Source organism: Dipteris shenzhenensis, chromosome 29 (genome assembly GCF_047967505.1).
Source record: "Dipteris shenzhenensis isolate YYH24624 ecotype China chromosome 29, Dip_SZ_1.0, whole genome shotgun sequence".
Lineage (NCBI taxonomy): Eukaryota > Viridiplantae > Streptophyta > Polypodiopsida > Gleicheniales > Dipteridaceae > Dipteris > Dipteris shenzhenensis.
In genome coordinates, this window is record NC_141624.1 from 22,458,762 (window position 1) to 22,478,434 (window position 19,673).

The 19,673-nt window shown below is 46.0% G+C and overlaps 1 protein-coding gene across 3 annotated transcripts in view; it reads left to right on the plus strand.

Moving 5' to 3' along the window:
* Window positions 1–19,673, plus strand: part of LOC147882594 (uncharacterized) — a 35,391-nt gene that overhangs the window by 9,445 nt on the left and 6,273 nt on the right. For 2 of the 3 annotated variants that reach the window (XM_087400570.1, XM_087400569.1), the window contains exon 4: window positions 12,013–12,162. The exons of the other annotated variant lie outside the window; for it this stretch is intronic. In XM_087400570.1, coding sequence (XP_087256696.1) covers window positions 12,013–12,162 — 150 coding nt within the window. The remainder of the gene's footprint in view (window positions 1–12,012; window positions 12,163–19,673) is intronic. 3 annotated transcript variants of the gene reach the window in all.

The window sequence follows — 19,673 nt, forward strand, 5'->3', positions numbered from 1 at the left end:
TTCCTTGTTCTCTACTATCTCTAGTCAGCATCATCTTGTAGAGTTTTGTCGACTTGACCCTCCTCTTGCCCCTTAGTATAGGCTCCACTCGCATTGGTCGGCATGACGTGGATATCATTGCAAGCATCATCATCGCTTAGCACATTTGGAGATCCATATATACAGAGGCTATAGGCGGCACCCAGGTCCACGTAGCTCATGCCTTGGCTAGCATCTAAATAGACATTTTACATACCTTGATGGCCATTTGGTTGAGGATGTAGGGGACGTCTAGGCTTGCATGGTGAGGACGACAATTTTTGGAGAGACTTTCTTTCTTTTTATAGTCTCTTACTGGTGTGATGTGGCATGTTCAGACACAATTCTGATTTCTCTTAGAATTTACATATACTTAGACATTTTGAGTTGCACTGAAACACATTTTTTATTTTTTGAAACGTTTTCAAACGTTGCCAAACGTTTCATTTACCCATTGGTCAAATCACAATTGCAAGAAGGGGCTCTTGCGTTGATCAGAATTCATAGAGATGCCTTGTGGTGCTATTTGTCAGCTCAAGAAGTGCTAGGGTGACGACTTGCATGTGGGTTGGCCGAAACTGTGCAAGAGAAATCTGGAACTTGCAAGATTGGGTCAATGTTGAGTAGACATCATAGTTGCAATGAAACACGTTTTTTATTTTTTGAAACGTTTTCAAATGTTGCCAAACGTTTGGAAATAAAAAACACGTTTTTTTGGCAGTGGTTTTTGGGGCAAAAGGCCCTAAGGTCAATTTTTGGCCTTATTTTTTATCAAAACAGTCAAAGGAGTTGTCGCCATCACGCTCTGTTGGAAAACGCCTTTCCGGGCTCACTTCTAAGTGTATGAACATATTAGATTGCTGAAATGTTTTCCTCTATGTTCCTCAGTGTCCTAGGTGCCATTAGTGCATGAAATCATGCATTTTAGTTCCCAGGAATGTGTACTTATATAGTAGGCATATAATTTTTTGTAAAACAGGCACCTGGGGAAAATTTTGAATCAAAACACGTTTGGAAAATTTTCCAAACGTGTTTCCAAACGTTTGGCAACATGTGATTTGATCAAATCACAATCGTGAAATAAGGCTATAGGTTGTAGGTAGATGGTGGCTTGACATACACGTGCAAGTGAGAGTAAACTGCAAGTGCTAGATGTGCCAGTTCAAGCCCTCTAGCAATTAATGGAGAGGTAATTTAGATATAGTTCATGTGAGTACTTTTTGATTTAAATATTCTATTCTTAATAAATAGAAAATTAAGTATAATATTGTAATGAATTAATATTTCAGAAAATATACCCTTGATCCCTCTACCCATGCACACAGCTTATTACACAAATAAGTCTTAGGGCAAATTGCATTTTCTAGGTTTGCTAGGAAATGCAAGTGATTAGGTTACTTGAGAATTCACTCATGGGTTGTTAGCTCTAGAGGTTATGTCCATTTCACACATGAAGACTAAATAATCTTGTTTTGTCCTCATAAACCAAGCATTGTTGCCTAGCAAGCCAAAGTTCACCTCTTAGGCCAAATTTGAAGGTACTAGGATATTTGGATGGCGTATAAAATCTATGAGTGGATATCGAAACCTTGTGGATGTGTGGAGCATCCAAGTCTCAGGAGGTATGCTTATAGGTGGAGGGTGATTTGGTAAGAATGTACCAAGACCTATGGGTTCTGAACATGGGTTGTAAGCATAGCTTAATGTGTATAAAATTTTAGTTGTTGCTACCCTCTTGAAGGCGGCCACCGCCATAGCAAAGTCGGTGTGAATTCGTGGTGTAAAAACCACAGACAATGGATCTTTGTAACTGAAGATGACCTGATTTCGTGAAAATAGCTGGCTGGATGTGTAATTTCTGAAACATGAACTCATATAAAACTCTCACACGTATGCCCTAGGTTAGCTAGATCTATGGTCAAGGCCCGTCACCCCCCTCCATATAAAGGGCTCTTTGGGCTTCTCTCTTCAGTCATTTCCATCTGCTGAAGCCTTCATAGGCATGCATCAAGAGTGAGGTGTCACGAGATCGTACTTCTCCCAACAAATAAAGAGAAACCTTTTTATTATTGACTTCGATAAAAAAAGATTGGTAAGCACTGTAGGATGTCCACAAGGGACCAGATTAGTCCAAGAACTAGAATGCATGCATTAGCTGACCTCTCATGGGTGAAAGTGTGTTGGATTTGGTGGCAGGACCTTGGAGAGTGCAAAAAGGCCCTCATTTTAAGGGGAGAAGCAGAAAAAGCAGGTCCCACAAGAGGAAAGCAGATATGGAGCGCCTAATTATGGGGACAAAGTGTTGGAGTTGAGCATCTCCTGATCTACATGTGTAGATCATGAGTGAGGGCCTTTGTCGGGTGTGCCCGCCCCATGTGAGGATAGTGTAGGGGAGGGTTGGATGCATACCTGGGCATGGTTGTCTGCCAGGGTCTTGTGCTGGATCCAGCCGCCTCTGGGCTTCCCTGAGGGGAGCAGATTTAGGCAGACCAGTACGGCACTCCATGGCTGGGGTTGTGGTGTGCATGTTGGCAGGCCACTTTGGAGTCGTGCTGGCTGTGGGTGTTTCCAGGACGGGTGCTGGTCAGAACCGTGCTGTTCAGGGCTTGTATAGGCATGCTTGCTAATGTGATCAGCCCCTTTGCTGGGCATTGTATGGGCCAGCATGGGGGGCCTATGTGGCCACCGCCTGGACAGCAGACCCGACCTGACTGGTTGGGTTTCCAAGGCTCAGGATCCAGGACAGAAGCAGGGTGGACCGAGCTGCTGGTTGGCCACCTTTGGCAGCCTGGTTGGCCCCCTTGGGGCAGGTTGTTTGGCCCACTACCGTAGGCTGACTGGAGGGGGTGAGGCTACATATAGGCCCCCCCTCCCATTGTTGTATTCATCTCATTGTGCAGAGGTTTTACCCAGCAGTTGAGGGCTTTCCCCTGAGATCCATTGCTCTCTCTCTCTCTCTCTCTCTCTCTCTCTCTCTCTCTCTCTCTCTCCATTTCTGCAATTTGGTTCTTGTGTGTGTGCTCTCTTTAGTTTCCACTGCACTCTCATAGAAAGCACGTGGTAAGGGGATGAGCAGCCTAAAAGCAGGGAAATCGCCTTTTGAGAAGAAAGCTATTGCTTTCTAGGAAAAGCCTGCCTATTTTGGCTTAAAGCAAGTCCCAGCTTTGCCAAGCTTATAAATAATTGAGCAATGCTACTCTTTGTAAGATTGAGGATCCAAGTTGCATCAGCTTCATGCTCCATCGTGAGCCAATTGTAAAGAGTTTTCTATTGCAATAAAGACCTTTGGGGGAGTCCCAACTCTTATTTCTGGGCCCTAGTGTGCCACCCTTCTCTCTCTCTCTCTCTCTCTCTCTCTCTCTCTCTCTCTCTCTCTCCCCCTTCCCTCTATTGGGATGCAAGTTCCAGCTTCATCGCTTAGCTCTCTTGCTGTACTGAGGTTTCCAGCCAATATTCAAATTCGTTTTTGATGTGCTACGTGTTCAGATTTGCTGCGAATTTGAGCTCCTAGTCATCTCAGCTGCGTGGACAATTATTGCGTGTGACAATCAGCTAGACTGCTAGTTCATGATTCCAGCCTCGAATCTTGGTGATCAGCTTGAAGTCTTCACGAATTGCTAGAAGGATGATTACTGCACGGAAAGAGTACCAACACGCTTGAGAAGCGATGCAGAAGATGAATAGCGATTAGATTGTGGCGTAAAGCAGATTGTGATCTCTGACAAATTTGACTTGACATTTTTTTTTTCAACCAGCCCCCAAATTCCTGGTGATCTTATTTGACAAATTATATATTGTTGACAAGCCCAAGTTCTTGACGAATTGCAGTCCAGAAGTCGATAACTGCTTGCAAATTTGAAGCAGGTTCCTGTTTGAAGCTTTTGGAGCTGTCCAAGACAGTAATTGAATATTTATACTGATTTTTTGGGAAAAAGAATCAGTAATTAACATCAGCGAAATTGCGATATCGCGCCGATCACTTTTGGATCAACAAGAAAATCATAATCTTTTGGCCTAATATGGCTGAATCCATTGCACTTGGCAGCTCTAGCACTAAGTGACCTAGTAAGAGAAGATTGAAAAGCCAGAGGGGTGGTTGGGACCTTAACTGTGGAAGATGGACACACCCAATTTCTGGTATGGAGATGGAGCAAGAGGATGACAATATATCTCTTGACCTCTCACACATACTCCGCTCCACATCCTGCACACCCTTCACTAGGGGGGGGGGGGGTGAAGGAGGATGCTGTGATGAAACTTCATAATGGCCGAGCAAAAGATCATGAGGGCCTATGCACTGAATTCATTGCATATGGGATTAATCTCCTAGCCCTGATCTTAGCGAAGCTCTTTAATGAAGCTGTTTGTCTTGGGTTCCCACACACTTGGACTGTTAACACTATCTCACCCATCCACAAGGCAGGGGATCCCATGAGCCCGGAGAACTACAGGACCATTATGATCGGACATGTCATGTCCAAGATTTATGCATCAGTGCTTGATTCTGAGGTTAGTCGACTCGCAGAGATGCATGGACTTTGAGCAGATGGACAGGCTGGATTCCGACGTGATCATGTGACCATGGATCACATTCTCACACTTAGGTGTATCATTGAGGAGGCGAGGGCACGGAAACAGCTGTTGGGGTAAAGGCACATTGCCACCCTTTAAAATGTTACGACCGCTATGACTGTCTTAAGACAGTCATAGGGTGAATACCTAATCCTAATAAAACCTTTGAGTTTGTGGTGTGGCTCAACACATTCTTACACACCCACACTCCCTAGTGTCGACTGTCTCCTACCGTTCCACCCCCCTCTTTCCCTCACAAGTGGTATCAGAGCCTACCTCCTCCCTCTCTCACTCCGGTCTACCCCTCCCTCTCCCCTCGGGTCTCGTGCCCTCTGTTAGCAGGTAGCACGCGGTTCTTCAAGGGCAGCAGCGAGCTCTTCAGCTCGCCTATCGCCAGCTCCAAGACGGGCGCAGCCAGCGCGCAGCATCGGCCGCGCGCAGCCAGGCTGCACAGGCAGCTGGTCGCGACCGCAACCAGCTGCGACAGGCAGCCGGCCGTGCAGCTGTTAGCTGCTGGGTCGTGTGACCAGCAGCAGCCGGCTGCACACAGGCAGCCGACCTCCATCAGCGGGCTGTGAATAGCCGTGCACAAACCGGCCACGCACAGATCTCCCTTTCAGCAGCGTCCTCGGGACGCGTGCACGTACAGGTACAGCCGTACCGGTTGTACCCTCAGCCAAGGTTCGAGTGCAAATTTTTTTTTGAGAATTTTGACTTTTTTTTTTGGGGATCCGTGCCCTCGCAAGTACAGAAGGTACAGCTGCACAGGCACAAACAGACTTTGTTTGGGGAAGAAGGAAAAAGTGAGAGCACTCTGCTCTTTTGCGTGGTACTTGCAAGTACACGCAGGTACAGAAGTACAACGAGTTTTTTTTTCTTGATGCATTCCCGGAATTTTTTCAGTTTTAAAACTATGTGTTTGAGGTACAGCAAGTACACTCGTGTCCCTCGTGCTTGAGGTGACTAGTGCCACAGTGTGTGGTGGTTGCACAGTTATTTTTCGGGAAGGTCAGATGCCTTGATTTGCAGAGGGATTTTATGCTTACACTGAGTGAAAATCTCAGTTTTCGGGTGACTATTACAAAGGGCTTTTGCCTGGAAGTGTATGCAGTGTATGCCTTGGGGCAGTGTGGAGCTAGGGTGCCCACATTGGTCTTGTTTCCGTAGTGTACTCAGTGACATTTCTTGCAGGTCACATTCTGTGTACGACACTTTGAAAATCTCAGTTGAGCCACGCTTGGCCAGGGCGCATCGAGTTTTACTCGGTCCCTAACTGTCCATTGTTGACAGTGCTCAAAAGATTTTCTCTTCAGTGTTTGTACGTTGGGATCTGTGTTGTTACTGTGTACACAGGGCAGTTTATGCATCACATTGTCAGGTGATTGTGCCAGAGAACTGTATTTTGTATGCTACCTCAGTGTTGAGGTGTTTTTCACTTGGTACAGGTGTCAAATCAAGGGGCTTTTGCTCAGATTTTGCTTGTGAGCACTTGAGTTATTGTTTGAGAACTTCAGATGCCTTTTATCCCCTTGGCAGAAGGGTGATTGGTTGGGATTTGTCCCATGCTTTGTTGCAGGTTTGTGACAGGCTGAGGTGTTTGGAGCTTTTTTCAGTGGACAAAACGGTGTATGCCAAGTGGTTTATGCATATAAAATCAGTGCAATACCTCATTTGAGGTGGGAGAAGTGTCCAGGACAGCAGTGTTTTGTGCTTCGTCAGATGATGATGCACTGATAAAACACTTGTGGAACAGCTGCAGCAATTTTGTAGTTACTGTTTTATGCCTATTTGAGCACGGTACAGTGTGTCAGAAGGTACGGTGACTGGAGGGAAAATTTTCTGTTTTGCTGCAGGATTTTTGACAGTAAAAAACAGCACTATTGTGAGTGCTCCTGGCTCTTGATAGAGCAGGTTTTCTGAGAAATCAGAATTTTATTTAGTCATTTTTTGACTTACAGGGAGTCAGGCACTTTCCTTGTCTGATATGGCATCAGGGGGAAGTGAATCCTCAATGCTGAACATAAAGAAATTGGAAGGGGCACACAATTATGCATTATGGGCAGAACAGTGTTTGAATGTACTTCTGTTGAAGAAGATTTCTAAGCCCATAAGGTTGAAGGGTGTCCAGCCATCTGGGATGGCAGATGATGAGTGGGAGGAGCTTGATTTGTCCGCAAGGGCGTCTATCATGCTTACTCTCACTGATTCTCTTGTGTTCAATGTTCAGGCAGAAAAGACCTCTTATGGCCTATGGCAGAGGTTAGAAGAGTTGTATGCCCAAAAGAGCTCAGCCAGTAAGGTTTATTGGCTGAAAAAGCTCGCTGACCTTCGCATGAAGGAAGGTACAGCTATGACCTCACATCTGAGTGAGTTCAATGCCATCTTTACACAGCTTATCGCACAGGGATTGAACCTTGATGAGGAGTTTAAGGCTACTTTCTTGTGTGTACCCTCCCTGAGAGTTGGGACACTTTCAAGACCACCCTGTCAAATTCAAATGTCACTCTTATGTATGCTGATGTGGAGAGCTCTCTCCTTATGGAGGAGATGAGCAGGAAGAACAATATGGGCAGCAAGTCTTCCAATGCTTTGCAGGTGCAGGAAAGAGGTAGGACTCAGCAGAAGGGGAGATCTGCTGGCAAGTCCAAATCCCGCAGTCATTCCCGTGGCAAAAAGGATATTGAATGCTTTTACTGTGGCAAGAAGGGACACGTGAAGTCTAAGTGCTTCAAGTTTATACGGGATCAGAAAGCCAAGAAGGCTGAGACAAAGGATGCGGCAGTGGAAGCAAAGGCAAAGGCAAGGCCAAGGCAGATGACTTGGATGCAGTCAATGTTGCAGCAGCGGACAGTGATGGAGATAGACATGATGTTTTAGGGTGATGCAAATCACATACTAGGTATGCGGATTACTCGTGACAGGTCTAAGGGACTTTTGTTTCTGTCACAGGAAGAGTACATTGGCAAGGTACTGCAGAGGTTTAAAATGGAGGGGGGGAAGTCTATTAGTACCCCGTTGCCTCCTCATTTAAAACTCAGCAGTAAGGACAGCCCCAGATCAGATGATGATAAGGCTGAGATGGCCAAGGTTCCGTATGCATCTGCAGTTGGTTCTTTGATGTATGCCATGGTTGCCACTCGTCCGGATATTGCTTTTGCGGTGGGAGTCATCAGCAGGTATATGGCAAACCCAGGCAAGCGGCACTGGGAAGCAGTGAAAGGCGTCTTGAGGTATCTCAAGGGTACCAAAGACTTGTGCATATGCTATGGTAGGCAGGATGCATTGGTGCATGGTTTTACAGATTCAGACTATGCAGGGAATGCAGATAACCGGAAGTCTACTACCGGTTATATTTTCACATTTGCAGGAGGTCCTATATCATGGGTGTCTCGGTTGCAGAAATGCATTGCACTGTCAACCACTGAAGCTGAATATATTGCAGCCACTGAGGCTTGCAAGGAAGCAATATGGCTTACTCAGCTGGTGGGAGATTTGGGCATTACAGGAGATATGCCAGTTTTGCATTGTGATAGTCAGAGTGCTATCATGTTGGCAAAGAATCCGGTCTTTCATCAGAAGACCAAGCACATAGATGTGAAATACCATTTCATCAGGGAGGTACTGGAAGACAAGCGGCTTGAGCTTGTGAAGGTGCATACTGATGATAATCCTGCAGATTTGCTCACTAAGAGCTTGCCTACAGAGCGGTTTGCACATTGTCGCCGCATCATGGGATTAGGTTGAGACCATTCTTATTTTATGGTCTTGTATACAGTGACTGTATATTGCTGTAATTTTTATTCTTTTCTCCCCTTTAGGCACATTGGCCTTTAGGTGGGAGGTTGTTGGGGTAAAGGCACATTGCCACCCTTTAAAATGTTACGACCGCTATGACTGTCTTAAGACAGTCATAGGGTGAATACCTAATCCTAATAAAACCTTTGAGTTTGTGGTGTGGCTCAACACATTCTTACACACCCACACTCCCTAGTGTCGACTGTCTCCTACCGTTCCACCCCCCTCTTTCCCTCACAACAGCTCGCTCTTTGGACTTTCTGGGCTATGTCTAGAGTGATCCCTTGTCTCTGTCGGTCTCCTCTGAGGAAAGCTGTGATAGGTCGAACCTCAATAGAGTGTACTCTGGGGGCTTTCTATCGCACTGTGGCCTTTGCGCCCCTCTCTCGGCGGTACTATGCCGGTTGCTTATCCAGAATGCTCTCATATCGGCTAGCTCCTCTACCTCCACTCCACTGTGTCCGGGGGTTGACTCAAATGTATAGAAGTCTGTGACGTGCCGTTGTGTCCGGTCATCCTCTATGTCCTGTAGTGGTCTGACCACCCCCTGCTGCTCTCTGTTTATTGCTGCTTGTGGACTTCCGCAAAGCCTTTGATACAGTTCCGAGAGCCTGCCTCATTAGGCGTTTGCAAGACTTGGGTTATGACCAGGAGATCATTTGGGTTGTCACGGCACTTTACGAGAGGGTCTTAGGCAGATTTCAGATAGGGTCTTGATGGACAGATGAGATCACGAGTACTATTGGGGTCAAACAAGGGTGCCCTTTATCACCAACCATTGGGGGGGGATGGATGCTCTCTCACTGGCACTTTGATTCAAATCTTGTTATACGCGGATGACATGGCACTCTTATCTTCCTCAACAGAGGGTCTCTAGAGACACCTAGATGCACTACAATCCTTTTGTGATTCCCATTATTTGATGGGCAACCGGTAAAACCAAGGTCATGATCTTCAACACATTCCGAGCCGTTATGCACCGGGAGCAGTTCACTTTCGATGGGTCACCGGTTGAGATTGTTTCGTAATACACATATCTAAGGGTTCTCTTTTCTAGACCTATCTTTACAATGAGACCGGCGATGCAGGCCCAACTGAGCAGAGGATACGCTTCATTGGTCAAATTAGAGAGGCAGTGCTTTCGCTCTCATTTTCAAGACCCGTAGACCAAGGGCTTGCTTTTTGACTCCTTGTTCTGCCCAGTGGGGATGTATGATAGCCCTAGTTGGGGGCCGGATCTGTCAGATATAGAGTGGGCTCGAGTGGAGTGCCTATAGGTTCTCATGCTATCACGGATGACTCGTAGTAAGCCATCAGCTCCTCACTTCTGGCTGAGTGTGGGTCATCTCTACTACAACTTGATGGAGCATTTCAGGTTATCATCTACCTATATTGGGTCAGGGGTACGAAGATTGCACTTTTGGATGCAACAGATTACCGTGGCTAGCATTGTCCTCCTCTGTGGCACTATTAGCAGCAGGTTATCAGAGATGTTGGTTTGCACGCATAGAGAGATGGTTTGAGTGAATGGGGCTCCACATGGATAGACTCCCCCCCTTTCAGTATAGCATTGAGACGCCTTTTTCCCCTCTCCTGTCTCATGATGTCAACCAGGTCATTCATGCGGATCTTTTGCAGCTACACGCATTAAGGACTTGGTTGGCACCGAGCGAGCTTCCAGTGAAGCTCAGCTTCTACAGGGATCATTGTTTATATATCACAGCGGAGGGTTTTATTGACCCACTAGGATATACGCAGATTCACCTACCCTAGTTACTGAGGATCTCTATTAGCAGTTTCAGGTCTCTTCACGTAGACTTCGCATTGAGAGTGGTAGGGCTGAGGGTTTGCCCAGGGAGAGGCGCATATGCACATTATGTGACATCCAAGAGATTGAGTCGGAGGAGCATTTCATTTTCAGACGCCCCGTATACTATGAGATCCGAGGACGCTTCTATTACCTCTTCAGAGATAGTTCTGGGATATTGTCTTGCTTTCTCTCCTTTTGAGACCAAAGATGCTTAACCTCCTTCATCACGAGGCAGTCAGACACCACGAGCATCTACTTCGATCACGGAGATAGGAGCAGACCTCCTTGATAGAATCTTCTAAGAGCTCGATCACCGAGTTCTTCCAGCGAGACCATGCGGGCTCCCACACCACGAGGCCCCGCCATGATCGTGACAGAGAGCTAGCGACACGACAGCTTAGACAGAGGGTTGATCCACAGATTACGCTTGGGAATATTTCTTCTTTGTTCAGGGTTGGGGCTCCATCGACAGGTGTCACCCTAGCCCTTATCAGACACAGAGCTACGACCAGGAGACGACATAGGACCTCGTCTGTACTACCTCATCCCCCTCCACGCTCTGATGATGAGGATGTTAGTGTTGTGTAGGCGATCATCATTCTAACATGACTATGTAGAACTCAGTACTCATCATTCTGACATGACTATGTAGCACTCAGCACTTATCATTTGCATTTTGCATTGAAGTCCGTGATTTGATCACATATTACGATCTCCAGAGATGGCCATCATCTGGCGGGCTCACTTATTTCCAAGCTGAGACTCAGTATCCAAAACCCGGTAGCGTGGTGGCTCTTTGGTGGGCTGCAAAGATATCCCGAATCTGCTTCTGTCAAAGCTGTCTACCGCTGTGGCGGAGGGTGTGGTCTCCTCTACTTATGTATCCGATGCGCTATATCAAGAGTGATGCCTCATCTCGGGCAGTCTCCTCTAAGGAGGGTGGAGATGGGTCGGACCTCGATTGTGCGTGCACTTTCTGTGGATATATATATATGTGTGTGTGTGTAGATAGAGAGAGAGAGAGAGAGAGAGAGAGAGAGAGAAAGAGAGGTCTTCGAAAGACCGATGGGTCTATGAGACTGAAAAATCCTGATACAAACAAGCTGTGTGGCTGGAGCTACGAAACGTTTCAGCTCCAGTTTTTTTGTTTTGAGATTTTGAGCTATATAGCTATATCTTAGATTAGCATAGCACTCAACAAGTGCCCTAGCGCGCCCTTTTGCTTCAACCCTTTGAGGCCTATATGAGTTTTCTTTCCATTTGCTGTACTTTGTCCCATAGGTCCGTGAGGCCTCACGCATACGTTAATATCCCCCCCCCCCCCTCCCTCTATTGCGATTGAAGTTCCAGCTTCATTGTTAAGTTTTCTTGCTGTACTGTGGTTTCCAGCCAGAATTGAAAATCGTTTTTGAAGTGCTAAGTGCTCAGATTTGATGCGAATTGAATATTGGAGCTGCGTTTTAGTAGGAGAGACCAGCAGATATTGGAGCAGATTGTCAGGTTGGATAGTACATCGTTTTGTCTGTAGTTAGGACACCCTGAGCTGTCCATGTGGATCTCTAGAGTGCTGACACCTTTGGTGCAACAAGCAGTTTTAAGTAAGCAAATTTTTTATCCTTGTCATATACGAAGTGAAATTTCTAGGGTTGAGAATTATATCAGAGGTACATGTTAACTTGTTTAAAAGATTGAAATTACTAGTATATGGAGGTTTTATGCATGCATGTGATGGTATATGCCTGTTACATGGTTTTAGTGCTGGAGTGAGCAAACAAAATTTGCCTAGTGATTATATTTTTGCATTATTGGTGTTTCAGTCGTTTATGGACTTGCAATTTCCAAACGGTCAATGTACCTTTGTTGCTGGAGAGGGATTCACAAGTAGTGCATTCTTGCCAATCTTTGGGGGCCTTCTCCAAGCTCAAAGCCGGCAACCTGGTGATACTAAGATAAGCTTCTCAAAGAAGGTAATGTTTATATTAATGAGTAGTTGATGCACCACCTCCTGGGCTATAGAACTACACTGGTAAAAAAAGTTCCTTTTTAAAGTTGGTGTGCGTGCAGTATTGAAGTTATGTTTGCACCAATAAAAATCCTATCCTAGGCAATCTCAGCCTCCTCCTTCAAAGAAAGAGTGCAAGCTGGTATATTGCTTATTGCTTAAAGTACCCTGTGCATGTGTCGCTGCTGCAGATGCTCCCATTGTGAGAGAGACCTAGGTTTATGAAGCAAGGGTATGCTTGGTACATTCAGGGGGTCCAAGCTTTGTGTAGGATGTGAGGCTTTTCAGGTGTGATGGGATTTTGTCTCACCACTTGTCACGGGGACGTGGTGGTGATGGTGAAGTGTAAAAACTAATTGTCACTGAATATAGCCTAGGGTACCAGGCTAGGGGCCTTAGTTAATGCCCAAAAGGTACCTATGATTTTATGTGCAATAAGTGCAACTCCTAGTGCTATTAGAGTGGTTTCAATTTCTAAGGTCATTGGTTTGGTTCAATGGGGTCATTCTTTAAAAACTGACCCCCTAGAGATCATACAAACTAGGGTCATTGGTTCCCAAGCATTAGGGTCATGGTGTGCGATCTGACCCCCTAGGGGCATTAAAATCCCACGCCTCATTTTGTACATGTGTCTGTGTGTGGCCTCTTTGCTTGCCATGTGGCACGTAGGTGTCACCCCTGGAAGGCCCTGGAGCCCTTCCTTGCTGTTTTGAGTCTTCTCTCCTACTAGGGCAGCCTCATTGTGAAGATGGCGGATTTTTGCAGCCTCCCTCTTGCTGGCTGAAGTCGATTTTCGAGCTTTCTTCGCGACAGTTCTCCTCCTCTTGGTGCTCTCTGTTGCTAGCATGCTTCTTGGACCTGGACGCCTCCATTTTGGGGCACTTTTGGAGCTTTTCTCGACTTTCTTGGTGAAGAAAGTCTTCCTTTCTTATTCTGAAGCCATATTCTTGGATGCCTCTCTTCCTGCTCCTGCCGGGTGCAAGGTGCACTCAAAACGGAGTTGCTGGTGGGCTGGAATCACCATTCTGGTGGTCGAAAACATGGCAGATCTGTTTCAGCTTGCTGAACCCTCTCTTTTCAGATCTTTTTTGGTGCTGGAAGTCACTCATAGGCAGCTCCCTCCTATCAAAGTTTGCTGTCTGCTATTCAACCTACTTCTGGAGCTGTGCCGGGCTGACACAGGCTCTTTTTGTTGGCTGGATTCTCATCTTCTCTTCCTACTCTATGCTACTGCCATTCTTTCTGAGTTTCTGCAAGGTTGGATGCCCTGCTGTTGGCCCGGGACAGGATTGGGGCATTTGTTGTGATACTCTCTTCTTGGGGGTGCAGTGGCTAGCCTTGGGCTCAGTAATGGCTTGGACATGTGTGAATGCATTGCTTGGCATGCTGTGAGGTTGTTCTATTTGTGTTATGCATGACTGCTGAAAGGAACCAATGGAATAGCACTGGGAGTTGGTCACTAGCACAGCCACGGGCTGGCATTGTACTGGGTTGCACCTGCGGGTGAGCTCTTGAAGGGTGTCCCTTTGTATTTTGAGCTAACCGGTAATTTAATAAATATCGCAAGGGGCACCAGGTGTTGGGGCCAACAGGTGTCACTCTTCATGCTTTTGAGTAGGGGCATTCTAGCCTCCCTTGTCTTAAATGGTTCAATGATGCTATGCAGTGAAGTTATATGCTCTGAGTTTTGTTTGTGGACAATGGCAATGTTTCAAGTTGGCTGTATTTCAGTTCTGTGAGATAGTAGAGTCAGTTACACTGCCCTTTGTCGATCAAAGGCCGGTTACAGTGGTTCTGTTGCTGGGACCCTCATCAAATCATCCAAAGGAGTCCCTGGGCAGCTTGGGTAGAGAAAGCATTTGCTGATTTTGGTACAGCCATCCATTGCTTTTGGATATGGAGCATATAAGGCTTGGTTATGATGCAGACTTAAGAGTATGAGCCAAAGCCACAGATAAGGGGAGCACACCCTAGAATAAGAGTGCAAGATGCAGCCCATGAAGGGCAGAATGTTCAGGTTGATGCATTGGGGCAGCCAGCTCCACAAGCGCAGAATCCTGTGGGTACAGTTGCATTGGGTGTTGACCGAAGTGTACAGTCAAATGCTATGGCAGTAATGCAAACACAGAGGGCTTCTGTGTTGCAAGTTTTGACTCAGTTCACTCAGAGTTTTGCTGAGATTGTGCATAATCCAGCTTTGATGCCGAGGGCAAAGGCACAACCCATTCAAGGTCCACAGATGCATGTGGGACAGCCACTATCAGAGCCACCGACACCAGTGGTACAGCCACTTGCAGAGCCACAGAGGTAGGGACCAAATGGGAATGAGCATGGTAGCAATGCTCAGAATGTGCAGCAAGCCCAACCACAGTATGTGGTTCAGCCTACACACTTTGCAGGAGGATCCATATTTCAGGCCATGACCTCACAGCCAGCCCCAAATTCTTTGTATGCCAATGTGGGGATACAGCCTGGACTGCAGGGAGGCAGTTGTTAGAAATGACCCAACACAGGGTACGCACAGCGGAAGACTGATAGAATAGCCGAGGAGCTCACACAGTGTGGTGTGGGGTGTGGAATCACAAACTTCTTAACTTATGTGCATAAAATAGATGTGTAGACTCATCAATAGACAATGAACCAGCCAGATAGAGAAACCACCAAAATAATATATTTCTGTCCAAAGCTATGGACACAATACAAAAGAGAGAGATCCACAGTCCCACCAATGGTGTGGTCCTCTGATCTTACCACAAGGTACTTCTCCTATCTGCTGGCTATCTCTAGACTCGAGCCCGCGTGCTCCACCTCGAGCGTCTGTAGACTTTCTGTCCAGAATGGTTCTACCTTACTGCCTGTAGATCAGCCTAGGTGGGCAGCACTTACTAGCTCAGTCTGCAGCCCTCTTTAGGTCTCCTTCACCTCCTGGGAAAAGGACCAAGGAAGCCCTGTCTGCTGTAAATCTGCTGCTCCAGAGAATGAGATATGAGGGTACAAAGGCCCTCCTTATATAGGGCACAAGGCCCTCCAGAGCCAACCGACCAGCCAGCCCTAATTGGGCCGACTGGCTGGTCTGTAGCAGCCCTAACCAACCGACCAGATGGTTGGCTGGTTGGCTGCCTATCCAGCCCTATTTAGGGCCCTATTCCAGCCCTTTGTTCGATGCAGGGCCCAGCCCCTTTGGACTGCTTACCCCGCCACCTGCCAGCCCTGTTTGCAGGCCATAGACCTGCCCAATACCTGCTGCAACAGTGCGACTCCATGCTGCTACTGATCCGCCTCTGCTCAGCCCTTGTCTGGACCCTGGCGCACCCTGCACACCTTCCGTACATTGCCCTGCAAGAGCCCATACTGATCCATACAGTGGCTGTCCCCTTTCTCTAGGCATACCTTGCCCTAGGTCTCCCTCCCCCATGCTCTCCTCATTTGGGGGCTTACAAATGGGGAGGTGACCTTTCCAACAGCAGTCCCATGATGTCACACACTCAGCCAGTACCACCTGTGCCTCCAAACCCAGCTGTGGGGGTTTTCTTCAAGCTCCAGAAGGACCCCAAGGACAGCAGCCTCTTTATTTGCAGCCCCTTGGCTATGATCAGTTGGAGCCCATGCTCAAGATGAAGGATTACAAGGAAGGGGGGGCAGCAGTGAAGTTTGAGACCTTTAATGGTCATGCAGATAGGATGAAGGCTCTTACTTTCTTGCAAGAATTCTATGGAAAACAGAATGGGGATTGATTTTCAAGGTGGCCAAGGCATACTTGGCAACATATATGTCAGAACTTGTACAATCAGATTTAGGATCCATCTAGACTATATCTTTGGGTGGGCTGTTTCTCTCTCAACGATTTCATTCCAAAGATGACCAGTCGATAAAAACTTGGGTGTACGTGATGGCTCACAGTTCAAATGACTTGTATTTTTTCAAAATTTCAAGGCACAGTTGGATGGAAAGGACCAAAGTCCTTCTTTTAAAAGTGGGAGTAATACAAACCTCAGCTCTTTATTAAAATTTGTTGGCATTAAAAGGTAGTACAAATTGCCCTACACACCTAAGTGAATAGATGCAAGAAACTTGGCTCCTGCAACCAGAATGTATTTCAGATCCAAAGACATTAATACCACCCAGAATGCCAGCTCAGCTCATACCTCCCACAGACACTAAGATGGAAATTTCATTAATACATGCCTCTCTCTATGTAAGTGGGCACACACGTGCGTTTGTGCGTGTTTCAGCGTATTTATTTATTTATCTATTGTTTTATTAGATTGTCTGTTTCAAAAGAGAGTTTGTTTGAGTATGCTTGTGCTTTCTAAGTTAGAAATGTATTTTTGCCTCTTTGTAGGAAACGATACATAAGTGTAAAGGACCATTTAGCTTTTTATGTTTTAAATAAGAGTGAGAGTGAGTGAGTGAGAGAGAGAGCGATATTCCAGTTTTTTGGAAGATTTTGTTTCTTGACTTGCTTGTTTATTTTTGCTTAGTCATCTGCTTCCTTTCTTCTTTATTTCTTGTTTTTTTTCTCTTTTGTTTATTTGACGTATTTTAGTAAGCACTGGGTTTGCCCAAGAGACTCCGCGGGTCTTTAGAAAGCTGCTTATGCTTGGGCACTGATGACGACGTAAGTGTTGCTTTGCTTGCTAAGTATGTCTTCCTTTTGTTTTTCATAAAAGTTTTTGTTTACAAAATCAAAAATCCAATAAATGGCTACCACCTTAGGCCTTATGTTGTCTCCATGCCACAATATCCCTTCCCTAAGAAATTGGAAGACGAGCCGGTCATAACGTGTGGATTTAATTTGGCTGGATGCTAAGTCACTAGGTGAAATGATGTGCTCCAACTTAATTGCAATTCGTGGGTGCCACATCCCAAAAAGTCATCATCACCCAACATGCACACAAATGACTCCTTGCCCTTGCATGCCCATTTTTGCTTGCTATCGCGCATTCTCTTGGTCATTTGTAACCCTGTGCATCACACTTCAGCTCTTCATGCTCTTTGCGCTCTCTTGCACTCAGCCTCCCATCCTTCCAGCTCCCACCATGGTGACTTACACTCGACCGTCGACCTTTGACACTACTAGAGCTATGGTTGACAATAACAAGCGGAGCCACATCAACTAGGTGTATTATGTCTTGTTTCTATTCTCAGTACCACCAATAGTCGGACAACTAGAGGCGAACCCCACGGAGATGTCAAAGGCAGCAAAGCGTCGGGCAGCCACATTCCTTAAGGGTAATGCCATGCAGTGGTGGTCTAACCTTCTCCTTCAGGGCCAGACACTGGCTACATGGGTTGAATTTAAGAAGGCATTCTCAGCGGCATTGAAGGAGCCAAACACTGGCTACATGGGTTGAATTTAAGAAGGCATTCTCAGCCGCATGGCTCACCACTACTTTTGAAGTGGATGCCATGACTCAGTGGCATAACTTGAATGCTAGGGAATGCAAGAATCTAGAAGATTACAACAAGAAGTTTTGGGATGCGCTTCTACCTGTGAGCTCTTACAGAACAGTCCCCATTTCAAAGCAAGCTGAAAAGTATTGTTGTGGTCTTCCCAAAGAGTTGAGGATCTATTGCACCAAGACACACATTTCCAGCATGCCACAGTTGATAGGGAATGCCAACACAGCTTACTCACTCATGCAGGGCAGAGTCTCAGGTTTCAAAAGCAACTTCAAGTAGGAGCCAGAGAAACCACAGCAAGCTGGAAAAGTCCTTGTCAAATCAAAGTTTGTGGCAGGACAAAGGAGAAAACATCAGCCCTCTTCTCTCACTCCTGAAGAGAGGAATAAGTTGTTTGTTGAAGGGAGATGTTTTCTCTGCAAAGAGACGGGTCATAGGGCTGCAGATTGTCCTAACAAGAAGAGGAAAGAACCTGCAGCAACTCGGGCTGACTCTAATCAAGGCACTAGAGAGGACCCCAGAGGCAAGAAACCCAAGCCAAGTGCTGGCCACATTCCTGACATTATTGGGGGTGAGAATGACGAGAAGATGACAGAGATGTGCAGAGCATGGGGCAATCTATGGGATCAGCATTGTCTGTACTTCTTTGACTCAGGAGCCAAAGAAAATTTTATAACTCTTGAACTTGCAGCTCAGTTGGGTCTTTGACCAAAAGAGATTGGCCCTCTTTGTGAGGCGAACATGGCTAATCCGGAGCTCAGTACCCTGTCACTCCTATCATAGGGAAGCTACGGATTCACATTCAGGGATATGTGGACTATGAGGATTTCTATGTGATGCCTTTACCTGAGTGTGATGTTTTGCTGGGATGCCTTGGATGTACTGTGTGCATGCTATCATAGATACACATGATAAGAAGGTTACCTTGACTTATAGGGGTAAAACCCAAGTCATAGATGTAAACTCGAAAGGGGAATCAGTCCTAGTTGTATCCGCTTCGGCGATTTCTTCTACAATGAAAAACCATCTTTCAGCGTTTTTGATTTTTGTCAAAGAAAAAGAACCAGTTGAGGATAACTCTAATTTTTCCAAGCTGGAAAAACTGCAAACTGAGTTTTTATTTCAGTTTCAAGATCGTTTTTCAAATAAACTCCCAGAGGAGTTACCTCTTGAGAGGCCAGAAGATCATACCATTGATATCATTCGTGGCAGGTCTCCACTTAATCGACCACCATACAGGGTGAGTGCGGCACAGCAGGAGGAGATTATGTGTCAGGTGAATGAATTGTTACAGAAGGGGCTGATTCAGCCAAGCTCTTCTCCATATTGTTCTCCCGTCCTACTTGTGCAGAAGAAGGATGGATCTTGGAGAATGTGTATTGACTAAAGGGCTTTGAATAAGATCTTAATCAAGAATCGATTTCCATCTTGTATCGATTAGGGGGATCAGCCATCTTCAGTTGCATTGTTTTGAAGAGTGGTTACCATCAAATACGAATCAGGCCCGAAGATGTACATAAGACTGCCTTCAGGACCACTTTTGGGCTTTATGAGTTTCTTGTCATGCCATTTGGTTTGACTAATGCTCCTGCTACCTTCAATCGCATGATGAATCGCATTTTCAGAGAGCACATGAAGGTTGTGGGTACATTCTTTGATGACATTATTGTGCACTTGAAAGATGAGAGGAGCATAGGCAACACTTGGTAGTTGTATTTGCAGAACTCAAGAAACACAACTTGCTGGTCAACACAAAGAAGAGTGAGTTCTTCATGCCAGAGATACATTTCTTGGGACACATTATCTCACGAGATGGAGTGAGGATGGACCTTGCCAAGATAGAGGCAATCAAGAATTGGCCTCCATTGAAGAACGTACATGAAGTCTGTAGTTTTCTTGGCTTGTGTTCATACTATAGGTGCTTCATTTGCTATTTTTCTGAGATAGCTTCACCCTTACATGCTTTGCAGAAGAAGGCATTGCCTTTCCGTTGGGGAAATTGCAGCATTCAATGAGCTGAAAGAAAAGCTATGCTCTGATCCTGTCATCATTTTGCCAGACTTGCGAAAGCCT